Source organism: Elaeis guineensis, chromosome 9 (assembly GCF_000442705.2).
Source record: "Elaeis guineensis isolate ETL-2024a chromosome 9, EG11, whole genome shotgun sequence".
In the NCBI taxonomy this organism is placed as follows: Eukaryota; Viridiplantae; Streptophyta; class Magnoliopsida; order Arecales; family Arecaceae; genus Elaeis; species Elaeis guineensis.
Window position 1 is genome coordinate 4,628,564 of NC_026001.2, and position 17,755 is coordinate 4,646,318.

Consider the following 17,755-nt stretch of genomic DNA (forward strand, 5'->3'; position numbering starts at 1 on the left):
CTGTCACATCCTACTGATCTTACATAAAGTTTTAATATCTCTTCATAATCTCTAGTGATCTTAAACCTAAGCTTTGATATTATTCTATCACATCCAAATCATTTATATTGTAATCTCCAATGATCATAACCTAAGCTCTGATATTACTCTGTAATATTCTAATCACTCATATCATAATCCCTAACGATCATATCCTATGCTCTGATACCATTCTGTCACGCCCCGAACCCAACACCCGGGTCGGATACGTGATGGCCGCACACTCCTTAGAGCAAGCCCTAAAGAATATGCAAGGCCAAAATAAATCATTACAATCTTATCAACCATAATATTTAATTTCAACAGTAATTCATAAAACTTGCATAATAACAATTAACATTCCTCCAATTCTCTGATCAGATACTATGACACTCTATTTATCCTTCTGCTCACCCGTAAATCCAAGCCATAGCCAATCTAAGTCATCCTGCAACTCTGAGAAGAAAAAGAAAGATGAAGGGGTGTGAGCTTTACAGCCCAGTAAGAATTCCCATATCACACTGATATAGTAATATAGTCTGAAAATAAGGATAAGCAATAAAATATAAAATCTCATGTTCAATGTCCAGAATAATGCAAACATTCATAAATTTTCTGTCTTGTCAAAATAGATGCATCATCATATGTTAACCGGTGAAACACTTTTGTTCAACAATTGTTTCATATCTTATCTTTCATTTCTCCTTTCATAATCATATGATTTTTAACCTTTTCTTGCTGGCTCTGGACTATCCAAGTCTATACCTCAGTCATCATCCTGATCGAATCCACTTAAAAAGTCTTTCAAGACTGTCCCAGGATGAGCTCCTGGCCGGCTGTCCCACGTACCAAAGCCCGTGAGAGGCTGTCCCAGGCATAAGCTCCTGGCGGGCTGTCCCAGGCATGAGCTCCTGGCCGGCTGATCCACCTGTAAGCCAGTGGGGGCTGTCCCAGGCATAAGCTCCTGGCGGGCTGTCCCAGGCATAAGCTCCTGGCCGGCTGTTCCACATGACAAGGCTAGTCCATACCATATATCTCTTTCTTTTCATTTAATCATTATGTGTTGCTTTCATCAATCAATTCTGTCTTGCATTATGATCAATTCAGATATGTCATATCCATATAATCATGCCATCAATCTCTGATACATATATATTGACATAACATACTCATGCTCAAAATCAAATAACAGTATCTCAGGTATAATAAATTCATCAATCTTAAATCCGACGATGCAAAACCAACGATGCAAGACCAACAGCAAAATAGCATATATATAATAGTGATCATGTACAGAGATTCTTACCTTTACCGGTGACTGATCCAAACACAGAAATCGATGTTCTTCTTTGATTTATGAATTTCTTTAACAAAATATTCCACTCGATATCATATGCAGACAATCATCTCTTCATAACCCTGATCAATATAAAGATCACATATATGGAGAAAATTATCGATAATCGACCTGATAACACAAATCTAGGATCTCTCTTAGGATTAACCAAAATTAGGATTTACCTAAGTATCTGGATCCTCCACTGATCCATAAGACTTCTAGAGAGAGAAAATCCATGAAGAGAGAGAAAATTCTAGAGAGAGAAAGTAGAGAGAGAAAGTGAAGAGAGAAACTGGAGAGAGAAACTTTCGTATCCTTCCGATGAGGCATTCATGATCGAGATCATCAGAGGTCCTATCAGGGTAACTCAATATGAATCAAGTGTTACAAATTTCGAATAGGATCGAACTGGGATCAGATCTACTGCACGAATTTCGGAGCAACCTCAGATCATCTTATTTTCATCTTCAAGTTTATTCTAGGATTCATGATGCAATCAGAGAGAAAGAAAAGATCCTAGAGAGACAAAATCCGTAAAGAGAGAGAAAAGTCTAGAGAGAGAATCTAGAGAGAGAAAATGTAGAGAGAGAAGGTAGAGAGAGGAGAGAGAAAAGAGAGAGAAAGAAGAGAGAAAGGAGAGAGAGGAAAATTCTCTCCTTCTTCTTCTTTTTTATTTTATTTTATTTTATTTTTATTTTTATTTTTCTCTTTCTCTTTTTATTTTTTTTTTTTCTTTTCTTTTTCTTTTTCCTTTTTCTTTTCTTTTTCTTTTTCCTTTTTCTTTTCTTTTTCTTTTCTTCTTCTTCTTCCTTTCTTCTTTTCTTCCCGCGGCCTCCCTTGGCTGAAACAGGGGAGGACCGTGAGGTCCCACCCCGGTGGCTCGGGCTCCGACGGCTTGGCCGGAGATCCGGCAACAGGTGGAGGCGGCGGTGAGCAATGGACGGCCGGCGGCAAGGTTCGGCCGGCAAAAATCAAAAAGAGATCGGAAAAACAGGGGATTTCTTGTTCATGGATTTTTCGGCGAAGACGGTGGCCGACGGCGAGGCTTTGGGCCAGGGGAGAAAGGGAAGAGGGAGAGGAAGAAGGGGAGGGGCTTACCTCGAGCTCCGGCAGCCGAGAAGAACTCCGACAATCTTTTTCTTTTCCATCTAAGAACCCGCGGATCCTTTTGAAAAAAAATCCCTCAATCTCTCAAAATCCCGTGATAAAAACCTAAAGGAAGAGGAAAGGGGATTTTATAGAGGAGGAATTCGGTTTTTACTCGGATTCTCCACTCCTTTTCACGGTGGGAAGAAGACTCTCAACGGGAGTCTTCTTCCTCCCGATTCCTCTGTTTTTTTTTTTTTTTTTCTGGGTCGTTACACCAAAACAAAAGCTAACCATGAAAGATGCTCTAGGGCATCCATTTCATGCATACCAGGGTGTAAACGAGCTGAGTGGAGCCGAGTGCCAGGCTCGAGTTAGAAAATAAATAGGCTGGTCTCTGCCAGCGATGAAGGGGTTGTTGTTGACTGGTCGGCGTGACCGCACGGCTTTTCCCTCGTCGACCGCACGTTCCCCCGGGCCCAACCCCAGGCTGACGTGCGAAGAAAATCCAACGGCCAATATCCTCCCGATCGCATCCCATCCAACGGCCACCAATCCCTAATGCGCGTCCGTGCCAGGTAATCCACACTCTGTCCACTCCTTTTTTTATGGCTGCGCCGATGATTTCCCACAAATTTAGTGGAAGAAAATTTTGGCGTAATTTCATTCGAAATTTTCTCCACGCCGTCCAGCTCTCTATAAAAGCCATCGCCTCTCTTTCCTCTTTCGTGTCGTCATCCCTTCGGCCTTGCGAGAGAGAGAGACAGCGCTCTGTGACCTTCGCCCTTCGAAGCGGAGGCAGCGGAGAGAAATCTGTGCCTGAATCGCCTCCATTTTTCTTCGGAACAAAGGTCAGTCGATCTCTTCTCTTCTATCTCGATCTCTCCATTTGATGGAGAACATCTTCGATCTGAGAGGCTCTGTAGCTCTTTCTAGAGTTTCGTAATGGATCGCTGGAATAATGGGGAATCGGTGGCTTTTTTGGATCGAGAGATTGGAGATCGAGCTCCAATTCAAAAGGATGTTAGGTTGTCAGGACTTTCTTTAATTTTAATTATTTTCTTGGATCTGCTACCTAGATCGAGTGAACTGGAAGCAAGATCTGGAGAAATGTTGATGATCCATTGATTTGGGATGCCTTTTTGTTCGAAGATCTGGGGGATTTAGTGGTTTGTTTGACGGATCCTTGAAAGTTGTTCTTTTGTTTTTTAAATACTTTGTTTGTTGCCATGCTTTTATCTGATTTCTTTATGCATGAAGTTTTTCTTTTGAGGGACAATTTCTGCTTATTTGAGGCGGCATGCTCCCGCTATACTGTTTTGATTTGGGTGAAGTCGATCGATCTGTTGTTTCCTGTAACATGGATGTGGCTGGGTAGATGTCCTAAGACTTGCTTTTTTTGAACGCTATATTGATCGCCGCACGTTGTTACGTTCTATGATCTTTTGGTCCCAGCAGGAAATTAATTGGTGCGGAATTTTAGGTCGCCATTGAATATTAATTTGAAATATTTGACATTTAACATCAGAATAAGATCAGCATTTCTTGTTTCCAACAGAAATTTGCTTATAAATGTCTAAATGTGTTTTCAACTAATGTTTACAAGTGCTTGTAGCAAAAGACGAGTTTTTTATGTTTCAATTTACCAATGAAATAGAAGGTTTATATCCATCCCTGACAATGGTATTTGCGCAATGCTTGTTTAGCAGATATTTAGAAGATGGCTGATGCCGAGGATATCCAGCCTCTTGTCTGTGACAATGGCACTGGAATGGTCAAGGTCAGGCAATTAGTCCCATCTCTATATTATTCCCATAGGATTGTTATCAACTGCCTGGGTACATAGCCATGTATATTATTCATCCTGCAGGCTGGTTTTGCTGGAGATGATGCACCCAGGGCAGTTTTTCCTAGCATTGTAGGCCGACCTCGGCACACTGGTGTTATGGTTGGAATGGGCCAGAAAGATGCCTATGTAGGTGATGAGGCCCAGTCCAAAAGAGGTATTCTCACCTTGAAGTACCCGATCGAGCACGGCATTGTTAGCAACTGGGATGACATGGAGAAGATCTGGCATCACACCTTCTACAATGAGCTCCGTGTTGCCCCTGAGGAGCACCCTGTGCTGCTCACTGAAGCTCCTCTCAACCCCAAGGCAAACAGAGAGAAAATGACCCAGATAATGTTTGAAACCTTCAATGTGCCTGCCATGTATGTGGCTATCCAGGCTGTTCTCTCCCTCTATGCCAGTGGCCGTACAACTGGTAAGCGTAGTTGGTCATGAGTGAATTATTCTGCCTCGAATGTCCTTATCTATCTGAGTTAATTAAACTCTTATGCTTTCAGGTATTGTGCTGGATTCTGGTGATGGTGTGAGTCACACTGTCCCAATTTATGAAGGATATGCCCTCCCACATGCCATCCTTCGTTTGGATCTGGCTGGTCGTGATCTCACTGATGCCTTGATGAAGATCCTTACTGAGAGAGGTTATTCCTTCACTACCACTGCAGAACGGGAAATTGTCAGGGACATGAAGGAGAAGCTTGCCTATGTTGCCCTTGACTATGAGCAAGAGCTGGAGACAGCTAAGAGCAGCTCCTCTGTGGAAAAGAGTTATGAACTGCCTGATGGGCAGGTGATTACTATTGGTGCAGAGAGATTCAGGTGCCCAGAGGTTCTCTTCCAGCCATCCTTGATTGGTATGGAAGCTGCCGGAATCCATGAGACCACTTACAACTCCATCATGAAGTGTGATGTGGATATCAGAAAGGATCTGTATGGCAACATTGTTCTCAGTGGTGGTTCAACAATGTTCCCTGGCATTGCTGATCGTATGAGCAAGGAAATCACAGCCCTTGCCCCAAGTAGCATGAAGATTAAGGTGGTTGCCCCACCTGAGAGGAAGTACAGTGTCTGGATTGGAGGTTCTATCCTTGCTTCTCTTAGCACTTTCCAGCAGGTAAATACCGATACCTTCCCCACATGGGACTTCTCCGTTGTTATAAAGCAACCGAATTACCATTTCATCAGATGTCTGTGTCCTTTTTATCTATATTTTTTCCTTTGCATATTAAAATTGTCATGCATATCTGTTTCCAACTTATGTTACACTAATTTGTCTGTTCATTATGGATCAACAGATGTGGATATCCAAGGGAGAATATGATGAATCTGGTCCTTCAATTGTTCACCGGAAATGCTTCTAAATTTTCAGGGTTGGCTGGTTGTCTCCTCTCTTCGGACGGTTTTTGAGTTTGAGTCATGTAAACTTTTCTAGTTGTGATTGTTGTGTCTTTCTCGTGTCTTTCTCGAGGGTCTTTTAAATTTGCTTCGGTCATGTGTACTTTTGACACCATCAATATATTCAGTGGATGCTATAAGATCACGACTTCATTCTCATTTTGTTGCAGCCATGTAGGATGCTGTGGTTTGATAGTACTAGCAGAGTATTTAATTACTGGACTTGGTTTTTGGTTTTTAGATGTAGCAGCTTGTTGTACCCTTCAATTTGATTTTGCTTGCATGTTAATATATTGTATGCTGAAATTTGGTGCTTTCAGCTTTGAGGCAGTGAATTTATATTTTACACCTAGAAATATATTTGTGATAGCTTGTATAAGTTGTACATGAAGGGCAAGATATATGTTGATTGAACCCTATTTTTGCCAATGATCCTGTCTGGAACATGTTTGCCTACCCTACTTGAAGGTGTTATTCATGAATTTCGGATAGATTGGAATGTTGATCATTAACATAACAGTTGGTGTTTTGAAATAACCGTGGAATGTCCATGATGTAGCGTATTGCAACTGTTGCATTAGGATGTGGCAGGCGGTGTTTTTGCTCCCTTGCCCATCTGATCTAGTGAATGAAAAATGTCTTTTGCCGTAGAGGGACCATTTGGCAGCACATCTTTGGTAATGAAAGGTATGGTTTGCTTGGTCTAAAATTGCGGGACCACAAGGGCGTCATCCATTTGGCAGTACATCTTTGATAAGCGGTGGCATGGATTGCTTAGTCTAGAATCATGGACCACAAGGGCATCATCCATTTGGCAGCACATCTTTGATAAGCGATGGCATGGATTGCTTAGCCTGGTATTCTTTGTTTGGGAATCCATTTGATTGCTCTATGTGGGGTCATGTTGTGACTGCTTTCAAGCAAGGAGAACGTTGTGTACTCTTCAGCGGACCGTAACCCGGCTTTCTTGAACCACTACTATGCCAGTGGCAAAACAGATATTAAAGACTTTGATGAACCACCCATACCCTGCATGGCGTACGAAAACCGGCGGTACCCTTCAAATGATATGCAGTGGCGACAACAAGTTTTTCTATTCCCTACGGTTCTGGACGCATGTGGAACGATCAAGAAAATGCTTGCCGTGGTATTCATGATGCTTATTTGAGATGCAAGCACGTGCCAGAAGCACGTGACATCATCAGGCATCACCTGAGGCTTAGAGATAAAAAGGTAATCTTAGTTTTGGCAACGTGGAAGGCTTAGATACAATCCGAACCTCCACCATACCTAATTGTCGGCAAATAATGCCCCTTCTGGATTGGGATTTGGGAGTTGGGTCACAAGTCTGAATCTGAAAAAACAGAACCATCCAAAGTCGCAGCTTGCGGTTCATCTTTCACCACCGGCCTTCCAAATCATCCACTCTGCCGTTGCGGGTCGGCTTGTCTTTTGCTTCAAGAATTCATCCTGGGGTGTGAAACCCATCATCTGGTCTTTGACCTACTCATTTGGTACAGGGCCGGCCCTAAGGTGGGTTGAATTGGGCAACCGTTCTAGGCCCTAATTTTTTTAATTTTTGAATAAATAGATCCATTAATTATCTCAAACATTTTTTTTTTTTTGGGAGGGATAAGCCAAACGCCTTTTTCTCTTCGGGCTTCTCATTCTCCCAATTTATCTCAAACCACCATGGTACCAGCACATCTCGGGCTCCCAGCAAACAGTTTTTCCTCTTCTCAATAGTCAACACTAATCTTTTTTATCCCAAATTTCATTCTCTAATTCTTTATTATCTTTTGATCCCAAACATCCAAACCCAATCTCTCTTATTTCTTGATATTTCTCACACTCTCTCTCATTCTTTCTTTCTTGTTTGATCTCTCTTGAGACTCGATTTTTTTTTATCGTATACAAATAATCGAATCTCACTTATGGTAAATTATCTTCTTTAAATCTAAGATCTTCTCATTTCTACATTTTCTAAGTCATTCTCATTGAATTTTTTATTCTCTTATGTGAACATCATAGATTTATCTTCTATCTGAATAAGTTTTTTTTATTTTATTTTGAAGTGAAAATTTTGTTAAAAATAGTTGAGAAAAAAAAAATCTAAAGGAAGAATGGATTTCTACGTTTTTTTTTTTTATATCTTTTTTTGGTCTATTTTAGAGTATTTGAATTTTTGACTTATGCACATTTTTATTGTTCAAGAGTTGGAGTCTTTGAATATTTTGGGTAGGAACCTAACTTTGGTTCTAAAGGAGTTTGTTAATATTTATGGTTATAAAGAGAATATTATTTGCATAATTATTTTTAAAGTGATTGATTAATTATCATATTTTATTTTTCAGATTTAAATTTTTATTACGATTACAGTAACTCAAACTCAAATTTTATTCCATCAAAAAGGTCCTCAAGCAAGTTCTATTATTCTATCAAAAGGCTTTAAATCAGATTCTATTGTTCCAAACTTCAGATTTATTGATTACTAATTTTATCTAATATTTATTATTTTATTTATGAAAATGATGCCTAGAAAATATTCTTTGGGTCATGAAAAATTTAAGAAAAAAAGAAAACAAGAACAATTGACTCAATCGTTAAAAAGAGATTTTGATAAATTTATTATAAGTAAAAAATATGATGTAGTTGAAAATTCAAATAATGTTGCTAGTGAATTTGTCAATGAAAATATAAATATTACTTGTGAATTGGATAATGATAATAATATTATTAATAATGATAATAATACTAATGATAATACTAATAGCACAGATGATCTCATTAGTGGTGATAAAAATTTAATGAATAAAAAATTAAGTGAATCCAATACTTTTGACATTTATGATCCTAGGATATGGGATAATCTTGATACAAATTTTAAAGATTTACTAGTTAAAAATGATCTCAAAAGAGATATTAATATAAAATTTTTTCTTGATCAATATAATAGAGATATCTTCTTAATACATTACAACCGAACTTTACCAAATGAAGAGCAACATGACCAAGAATGGTTAGTGTATTCAAAAGAGTTAGATGAATTATTTTATTTTTGTTGTAAGCTATTTAAATCAAATGATAATATTAGTAGAAGTCAATTAGCAAGTGATAGCTTTAGAGATTGGAAACACCTTAGTGAAAAATTTAAAACTCATGAAATTAGTAATGATCACATTTATAATATGACCACTTGGATTGATTTGCAGAATAGATTTAAAAAAAATCAAATAATTAACAAACAAATTCAAGAGCAAATTAATAAAGAAAAAAATATTAAAAAAAATACTATAAAGAATAGTAGCTGCTGTTAAATTTCTTACTCAAAGTCCTCTAGCTTTTTGTGGAATAAATGAAAAGATTTATCTAAATAGTAATGATAATTTTTATGATTAATTGAAATGATTGTGGTTTTTGATCCAATTATGTAAGAACATCTTAAATGTATTCAAAATAATGAAATTCAATATCATTATTTTAATCACACAATTCAAGATAAGTTAATAATTGTATTAGCATCTAATATAAAAATAATAATAATTAAAAAAATTAAAAAAATAAAAAAATTCTATTATATTTGATTGTATTTCAGATGCAAGTCATCAAGAATAAATATCTTTAATTATACGATGTGTGAATATTTTAAAAAGATCAATAACAATAGAATAATATTTTTTAGAATTTTTAAAAGTGGATAATATATTAGGATTAGGTCTTTTTTTAATGAATTATAATTTATGGTAGAAACTCTTAATTTAAAAATTGATGATATAAGAGGACAAAGACATGACAATGGATCTAATATAAAAAGAAAAAAATCAAAAAGTATAAAAAAAATTATTAAAAATAAATTCTAAAGTATTTTATACATCATGTGCTTGTCATAGTCTTAACTTAATATTTTGTGATATGGCTTCATCTTGCAGTAAAGCTAAATTTTTTTTCGACGTGATACAACGTATATATAATGCATTTTATGATTTTATAAAGAGATGAAAAATTTTACTTGATAATATATCTAATTTAATATTAAAACCATTGACACAAATATGTTGGAAAAGTTGTATTGAGAGTATCAAAGCAATAAGATTTCAAACTCCACAAATAAGAGAAGCTTTATATCAAATAGTTAAAATTTGTTAGGATCCAAAAACAAAGAGTGAAACTGAATCTCTAACGACACACAGGCTTGAAAATTTTAAATTTTTATTAGAAATAATTATTTGATATAATATACTATTTATTATTAATTTAATTAATAAAAATTTACAATCTAAGGCTAAGTGTATAGATGTTGCCATTGATCAGTTAAAAGAATTAGTTTTATTTTTTGAAAGATATAGAGAAATTGGCTTTATTTTTACCATGATTTCAGCTAAGAAAATTACAAATAAGATGAAAATTGATCATATATTTCGTATAAAATGTCAGGTAAAAAAAAGATAATTTGATAAAAATAATAATGTAGATATTGAACAATCATTAGAATAATCATTTAGAGTTAATTATTTTTTATATTTAGTAGATCAAGCTATCTTTTCATTAAAAAATAGGTTTGAATAATTTTAATTATATGAAAATAATTTTGAATTTTTGTTTGATTTCAAAATATTAATTTCATTGGATGAAAAAAGTTTGAAAAAATTTTATCTTAATTTTTAAAATATTTTAACAAATAATAATCATTATGGTCTCGATGGAATTGATTTATTTTCATAATTAAAAGTTCTAAAAGCGGTTATGCCAAAAGAAAAAAATACTGCTACGGATATACTTAATTACATTAATGAAATGAATTGTTATCCAAATGCATCAATTGTATATAGAGTATTATTGACCATATATGTCATTATTGTCTCCGTTGAAAAAAAATTAAAATTAAAATTATTAAAATTATATTTACGATCAATGATGTTATAAGAAAGATTAAATGATTTAACTATGCTGTCTATTGAGAAAAAATTATTATTAAATATTAATTATAAAAAAATTATAAAAATTTTTACATCACAAATGTACGTAGATTAATTTTTTAGTAATTATTAATATTTAAAATATATTAATTTTTAATAAAAAATATTTTATTAATTTTTTTATTTGGCCCCAAAACTAAAAGATGTCAGGACGGACCCTGATTTGGTAGTAGAGTGCAGTCTGATTATTGCACGCTAATTGCATGTAGAAAAGGTACGCTCGCTTGGCTCTACGCTGCAACCTGCGGGGATTGTGTTGCGTGGGGGATGCATGCCCTATGAGCTTCTTGTACCGTCTGTACCCTTATATGACTCAGCACTGTAATATTGAGGAGTGAACCTAGAAATGAGCGTCTAAAGTTCTCGATGCAAGTATGGTGGTCTGCAATGTACTGCAACCAATACCAATTCCACTCCATTGCGAAACTAAATATTACGTCCACCATGCTGAAACACCTGATTCCCCAATCTTTTACGGATCATGTTTGTTATATTCATTGATTCTTGACAGAGTTTACCAGCCCTACAGATACTAACTTGACAGCTCCACAATCAACTGACCCGCTACATTGGACAAGAAATGTGTGGGGTGCACCGACTCCTCTGCCGTATGGCTGGAGGATTGTTCGTTGAGCGCTCTACTGATCATCTCCTAATAATTAGTTTTAGTTCAGAGGGGACATGGCAGTTGGGTCTAGTGCCAGCAGTGTGGGGACAAACTTTATATCCCATTCTTTTTAGCTAATTGAACCAAATCGATTGTAATTCTATAAAATTCAGGTGAGATTCCTTTTTTAGTTAGCAGAGAAACACACTTTATCAAGATAACTATAATTACTGAAAATAATCATGAAAGAGCTACAATCATATATCAATTTTATCTTCGAGCAATTTTTTTTTCTTAAGTTGTGGGATATTTTTGATCAAAACCTTACTATAATTTTTTTAAAAAAATATTTAACTTTCGCCAACTCATCTCAAAATTCGAACATCGTTGCAGGCTTTGTACACCGTATCTAACAAACTTTTTAGGAACAATTGCATTGTTATAATACTCTTCACGAACTTATATGCCAATTGGCACATCAAAAATAGACATTGGATAAGAATGTTATGGCCATCGAAATTTGAAGCTTGCAATTGAGTCATGGATGTGGTATATACAACCCCAAAATGTTGTTGGATCCCATTTGGGACAGAGATACTATTTGGATGGCTAAGGTTGGGTTGAGAGTAAATTCTGATTCATCCAGCATTTATATTCCAACTCTAATTCATCTTGATTGGAATTTGTCTAACCTAACCCAATACTAAGTAAAATCGAACTTAATTAGAGTGGTCGAATTGAGTTGAGCAGTGTTAGACCATTTTAATTTGGTTACATTAGGTTGAACAATGAACTTAATATAGGAAAAAAAATATTTGAAATGATTTTGTTATATCAATAGTTGATGGTTGAGGTCTTAATTAATTATTAATTCTAATGACATGTTTTTATATAATTTAATAAGGCTAAGAATATGATTATATATATATAGAGAATATTTATTAATTTATTGGGTTGAGCTATGGTAATGCTAGCTAGATTCGAGTGTTAGGTTGAAGGTTAACCCGACCCAACTTATTAATAGCCGAGAATTTTGAGCCCCAACCCAACTCACATTTATAAAATCTCAACCCACCCTATCCAATGAATCTGTTAGGTAGGCAAGTTTTAGTTGAGCCCAAACAAAATTGCACCCTTAATCATTAGTTATCAGATTGATCCATGATAACCTTAATGATCCTCTTGAATCAACTAAATGAAAGAAATTAAACCTATATCTCTTGTGCCAACCCGAAAAAAAAAAAAAAAAACTCAGGCAATTGGCATTTTTGAAATTCTCAATTTTTTTTTTCAAATTCTCAAGGCTTAACTTAAAACAAATATTTTTTTAACAATAGATCTCAATAGCTTGTGAGGATGTGGCTATAAGGGTATGTTTAGAAAAGACATTAAGTGTGGTCTTGCAGCAGCAATATAATACTTGTTGTTGGGTATAAAATAATCCCAGCCGAAGTTCGTAAGAGGCCAACCCTCCCAAAACTTTCTGGCTTCCAATCTTGTGCGGCATCTTTCTGAACTCTCCCAACTGTCCGAGCTTCTATAGTACCATTCGGACTCCTCCAACTGTCGACTTTCTACAGTGTCCTCCAGATTCCTCCAACGGACGAACTCTTATCGTACCCTTCGGACTTCTCCAATAATGAGCTCCTTCAGTAGTCTATCGGACTGCTCCAAATGCTCTCTGGGCTTCACTATCAGCCGATTTTCTACAGTGATCGACTACTCTCCGAATCTCTTCCAGACTTCCTCCTGTCATGATCGACTTTACTCCAAGTTTCTTCTGGACTTCGTCAATGTTCGGGCTTCTCCAGCAGCAGGACTTCTACAGTAACCATACTCCATCCAAATTTCTACAGTGGTCGACCGTCTTCCGAATTTCATCCGAGCTTCTACAGTAAGCGAATTCCGTCCGAACTTCTATTGCAAGTGGACTTCAGCCGAGCTTCTACAATAAGCGATCTCCATATGGACTTCCACGGCAACCGGTCTCCATTCGAGCTAATACAGTAAGCGGCCTCCTTCTGGACTTCTGCAAGAATCGGACTCCATCCGAATTTCTACAGCGGATGGATTCCAGATGAACTTCTACAACGGATGGGCTCCAGCAGCCGGATTTCTACAGTGACCGACTGTCTCCGGTGTCTTCCATACCTCTCCAGCCATCAACCTTCAACAGCGCCAGCCGAACTTCAACAGTGCCAACCAGACCCATCCAACGGACAAATTCCCTCCGGACCCCTCCAGCAGTCGACCTTCCACAGTGTCCTCCAGACTCCTCTAGCGGACGAACTTCCACAACGCCTTCCGAACTCTTCTATCGGTCAACCTTCTATAGTGCCTTCCGAATTTCGCTATCGGTCGACCTTTTGTCAGATTTCTCATGCAACCGGACCTCTCCAGCGGATAGTCTTCAGACAAGCTTCTACATCAGATAAATTCCAGACGTACTTCTCTAGTAATCGGACTCTAGTCGAATTTCTCCAATAGAAAGTTTCCGTCCGAACTTCTACAGCAGATGACTTTCATCTGCAGCATCAACGCCTAAGGCACCCAACAACAGTTAACCGTCAGCAACCTCGGAAACATCCAAGCTTCTCTTAGATTGCTGAGACAGAGAGCTTTTCCGCTCCACAAACGTCCCAACCGAGCTTCAGCCGTTTGGCTCGAACTCCCCGGCAAGTCGCGACAACGGACACCACTTCACTCTCTGTAACAAACTCTACGTGATCCCACCACTCTTCGGCAAGTCGCGACAACGGATACCACTACTCTCCGTAACAAACTCCACGTGGCCCTGAACAGCCCACTACCAAGCAGTTACGGATGTCGCTGTCAATCAGTTATGCTCTCCGTCTAAAAAGAGACTCCCCAGATACGTTCTCCTCGAAGCTCTAAGCATTATCTCTAAACTCTGCTAAAATCCCATTCGAGTGCTCTATTTTTATTGAAGCAGAGTACTGACTCGAGCATCGGAGGGTCTTGTCGGAGCACCCCCAATTCCGATTTAGACTTTTTTACAGGTTCCGACGGCGATCGTGATCTCCTCGACTCTAGTTTCTCCGATATCGATGAAATTCTACATCAATACCTATAAAAAGAATAAGAATGCGACTTATATATCTTGTAACTTGGCAAATCACATAGCACACGAGCACAACGCAGATATTTATCAGATGTACAGAAATTAATGGTAGTATCTTGTAGATTATCAGCTATCATACAAGTCCTTTTTTTGCATTACAATATAATCCTACATTCGATAACACAAAAACTAATTAAAAATTGCGTAAAGGAATTATTATCACCGGCTCTCCCGCCGTTTCTTCGGGCTAACGCGCTGGAATTTAATGTATTTTTTTGATATAACGCGCCAGAATTTAAGAAATCAGAAGACAAAGCATCCGAAAACAGAGCCGCGCCACGGATCGCGATCCGCGTGCTCCAAGTAAACGAGCCCTCCACCGTTCACCGCAGACTAATCCAACGATCCAAATCAACGCGCGCCAACTCCCCCGAAAGTCCCGAATTTCGAATCCCCACGGATCTCCGCCTCCCCGTTCCACCGCGTCTACAAATATCCCCTTCGCCTCCCCGTAGTCCTTCCATATCTTCTCCAAATACCAAATCCCTAATCTTCGAATTCGAAACCCTAACCTTCTCTCTCATTGGTGGAGATGGCAAGAACCAAGCAGACAGCCAGGAAGTCGACCGGAGGCAAGGCCCCCCGGAAGCAGCTGGCGACCAAGGCGGCCCGGAAGTCGGCTCCGGCTACCGGCGGTGTGAAGAAGCCCCACCGCTTCCGCCCCGGCACGGTGGCGCTCCGGGAGATCCGGAAGTACCAGAAGAGCACGGAGCTTCTCATCCGCAAGCTCCCGTTCCAGCGCCTCGTCCGGGAAATCGCCCAGGACTTCAAGACCGACCTCCGCTTCCAGAGCTCCGCCGTCGCTGCCCTCCAGGAGGCCGCCGAGGCCTACCTTGTTGGTCTCTTCGAGGATACCAACCTCTGCGCCATCCACGCCAAGCGCGTCACCATCATGCCCAAGGATATCCAGCTTGCCCGTCGGATCCGTGGTGAGCGGGCTTGATCTCCGTTCCCACTTGATGCTCTCTAGCTTTTTAGGTCTCTTTCCATGTAATTTTTCTTTCACTTCTTATTGTTTCCTTCTGGGTTGCTTAAAATGTGAACTGGCGGTGATCTGTTTGTAGAAATGATGCGAAGGAAGTGGGTGTATGTTCAGTTCTGACGAAATCTTAAAGCAACGGATGCTTACTGTCAAGTTTTTGTTTGTTTGAATCTTTTTAGATTTTTGAGCTTTTTGAGTTTCCTCCACCGCTTCTCAAAGGAAAGAAAATAAAAGAGAGATCAAACCACAGAGAGAAAAATAGCAACCCAACAGAGCCCATACAGTTGCAAGACATATCACAGATATTACAATCGTATAGCAAAAGATGAAGCTGGCACCTTGAGTGGGAAAACAGCAATCAACTCTGAGACACAGTAAATAGCGATAGGAAGCGGGAACGGTGAAAAGAACCGTATGCCAACCATTCGGAGTCCATAACAAGCTGCAACGATAACCACCGTTAGCGAGAAACGAACGGTCCCCCGGAAGAGTATCGTAGTAGTGAAAGTAAACCATTAGTACGAAGAACTGAAACAATGTATAGGTGTCAAAAAATTTGTTATGGAGACGGATGCATTCCCAAATAGCCTGACCCATGAGAAGATGGTAACAAAGGGCAAACAATATAAGATAGACCAGCTGCATGTCCTGAGAACTCATTGCACTGCAGTTTCACAAAATATACAAATCTACTGAATGCATGAGACACGCGGAGAAAACCAGCAAGGAAACATAAGTGGCACAATGGGTGATGCCAACAAGAAGAAACTAACGACGTGAAGGTTTGACTGTAAGTAATCATACAAGTGAACTGTTCCTGGATCAGCTTCAGAAAACCTAGGAAAACCAGTGATAGGACACGAAAGAACCATATCCCGAAAACAATATAATTGCGAATAGAATCCCAATAGCCACTCCAACAAAGACAGAGCAAAGGATAAGAGGCCCTTATCCGAGTGTGGGTTGTATTTTTCGTGTGAAAGAATAATTGATCTTCTTCCACAGCATAAACTGTTGGATCATGCTTTGCACACTTTTCAAAGCATATATTGATTTTTGTGATATGTGCTTTTGGATGGAAGGAAGAAGTTGGCATGCTTTAAAGGATGTGTAAAGTAGGATGTGTAAAGTGTAATCTAATGATTCATATTATAAAAGAAAATCAACTATTCTTTCACATGAGAGATATATGTTATATGTTTGTTATCCCAACAATGTTCGGAGAAGCATAAACCTTGAAAAGTTGGATTCTCGTCTCTCATTCAATGCACAAATTATGCTTTTTGTCAATTCGTGGATGGTTCCATAATATGTTAAATATCATGCATAAATAATTAGTAACATGCGTCATGTTAAAATTATTTTATCAATTATATTTTGGATCATCCAATAAAATATTATCATATCATTTATTATTGAAAAAAATTATTATTATTTAAGTTTGATTAGAATTTTTGAATAGAAAAATATTGACTTTAATCGCTAGCAGATAATTTTTGTTGGTTTGAATAAAAAATATTCATTTTTTTGGATGATGTGGTATTTTTTTATTATATTATCCAATATACATATAGTATAATGATTCTAACTAATAATCTATATAATAATAATAATAAAACGATATATGAGTATTAAAAGTAACATTCTGTGTTGACATATAAGATTATATGATAATTTCTCGCAACGTCACGTATCAAATTTTATTTTTTATATTTTTTTAAAATAAAAAATATAAATATAAATAGTATGATAAAAAAATTCGTATAATAATAGCAAAGAGATATATGGATATTAAAGGTGGTATTTTGTATTTATTTTTTATATTTTTTAAATAAGAAATAAAAGTATAATCAATATGATAAAAAAATCTATCTATATAATTTACATAATAATAATAAAGTGATACACAGGTATTAGGAGTGGCATTCCACATTGACACATAAGATTATAGAATAATCTCTTACAACACCACATATTAAGTTTTATTTTTTTATTTTTTATATATTTTTAAAATAAAAAAATATAAATATAAATAGTATAATAAAAAAATAAAAATCTATATAATATCTATATAATTATATAATAATAGTAAAACAATATACGGGTATTAGAGGTGGCATTCTGTTGTTGATACATAAAATTATAAGATAATTTCTCATAATATTGTGTCAAATTTTATTTTTTATATTTTTTAAAATAAAAAATATAAATATAAATAATATGATAAAAAAATCTATCAATTTATATAATAATAGTAAAACGACATACGGGTATTAAGAATGTCATTTCATATTGATACATGAGATTATAGGATAATCTTTCGCAATGTCACATGTCAAATTTTATTTTTTAAGATTAGAAGAT

The 17,755-nt window shown here is 37.0% G+C and overlaps 2 protein-coding genes and 1 long non-coding RNA gene across 4 annotated transcripts; 2 read left to right on the forward strand and 1 right to left on the reverse strand.

The window, feature by feature from the left end:
• LOC140851676 (uncharacterized) lies at positions 1–2,041 on the reverse strand. Its single transcript, XR_012134397.1, has 3 exons — positions 1,540–2,041; positions 1,325–1,437; positions 1–474 (listed from the first exon to the last, which is right to left on the reverse strand). It is a non-coding gene; the product is annotated as an uncharacterized lncRNA (long non-coding RNA).
• A 1,113-nt stretch (positions 2,042–3,154) lies between these two features.
• LOC105052013 (actin-101) lies at positions 3,155–5,843 on the forward strand. 2 transcript variants are annotated; one of them, XM_010932692.4, is made up of 5 exons: positions 3,155–3,294; positions 4,150–4,223; positions 4,314–4,707; positions 4,790–5,403; positions 5,585–5,843. In XM_010932692.4, exons 2-5 carry the CDS (start codon positions 4,164–4,166, stop codon positions 5,648–5,650), a joined length of 1,134 nt encoding a protein of 377 aa, XP_010930994.1. In that variant the 5' UTR covers positions 3,155–3,294; positions 4,150–4,163; the 3' UTR covers positions 5,651–5,843. The 2 variants fall into 2 exon arrangements, with proteins under 2 accessions (XP_010930994.1, XP_010930993.1); XM_010932691.4 differs by having other exon boundaries at positions 3,156–3,294; positions 4,153–4,223.
• A 9,019-nt stretch (positions 5,844–14,862) lies between these two features.
• Positions 14,863–15,544, forward strand: LOC105052012 (histone H3.2). The gene has a single exon (XM_010932690.4). It carries the CDS (start codon positions 14,942–14,944, stop codon positions 15,350–15,352), a length of 411 nt encoding a protein of 136 aa, XP_010930992.1. The 5' UTR covers positions 14,863–14,941; the 3' UTR covers positions 15,353–15,544.
• Positions 15,545–17,755: the final 2,211 nt, after the last annotated feature.

Coding starts and splice junctions, on each gene's coding strand:
- LOC105052013 (XM_010932692.4), top strand. CDS start 4,164: ATGGCTGATGCCGAGGATATCCAGCCTCTTGTCTGTGACAATGGCACT. Junction 4,708..4,789: donor TGCCAGTGGCCGTACAACTG/GTAAGCGTAGTT, acceptor TTATGCTTTCAG/GTATTGTGCTGGATTCTGGT. Junction 5,404..5,584: donor CTCTTAGCACTTTCCAGCAG/GTAAATACCGAT, acceptor ATGGATCAACAG/ATGTGGATATCCAAGGGAGA.
- LOC105052012 (XM_010932690.4), top strand. CDS start 14,942: ATGGCAAGAACCAAGCAGACAGCCAGGAAGTCGACCGGAGGCAAGGCC.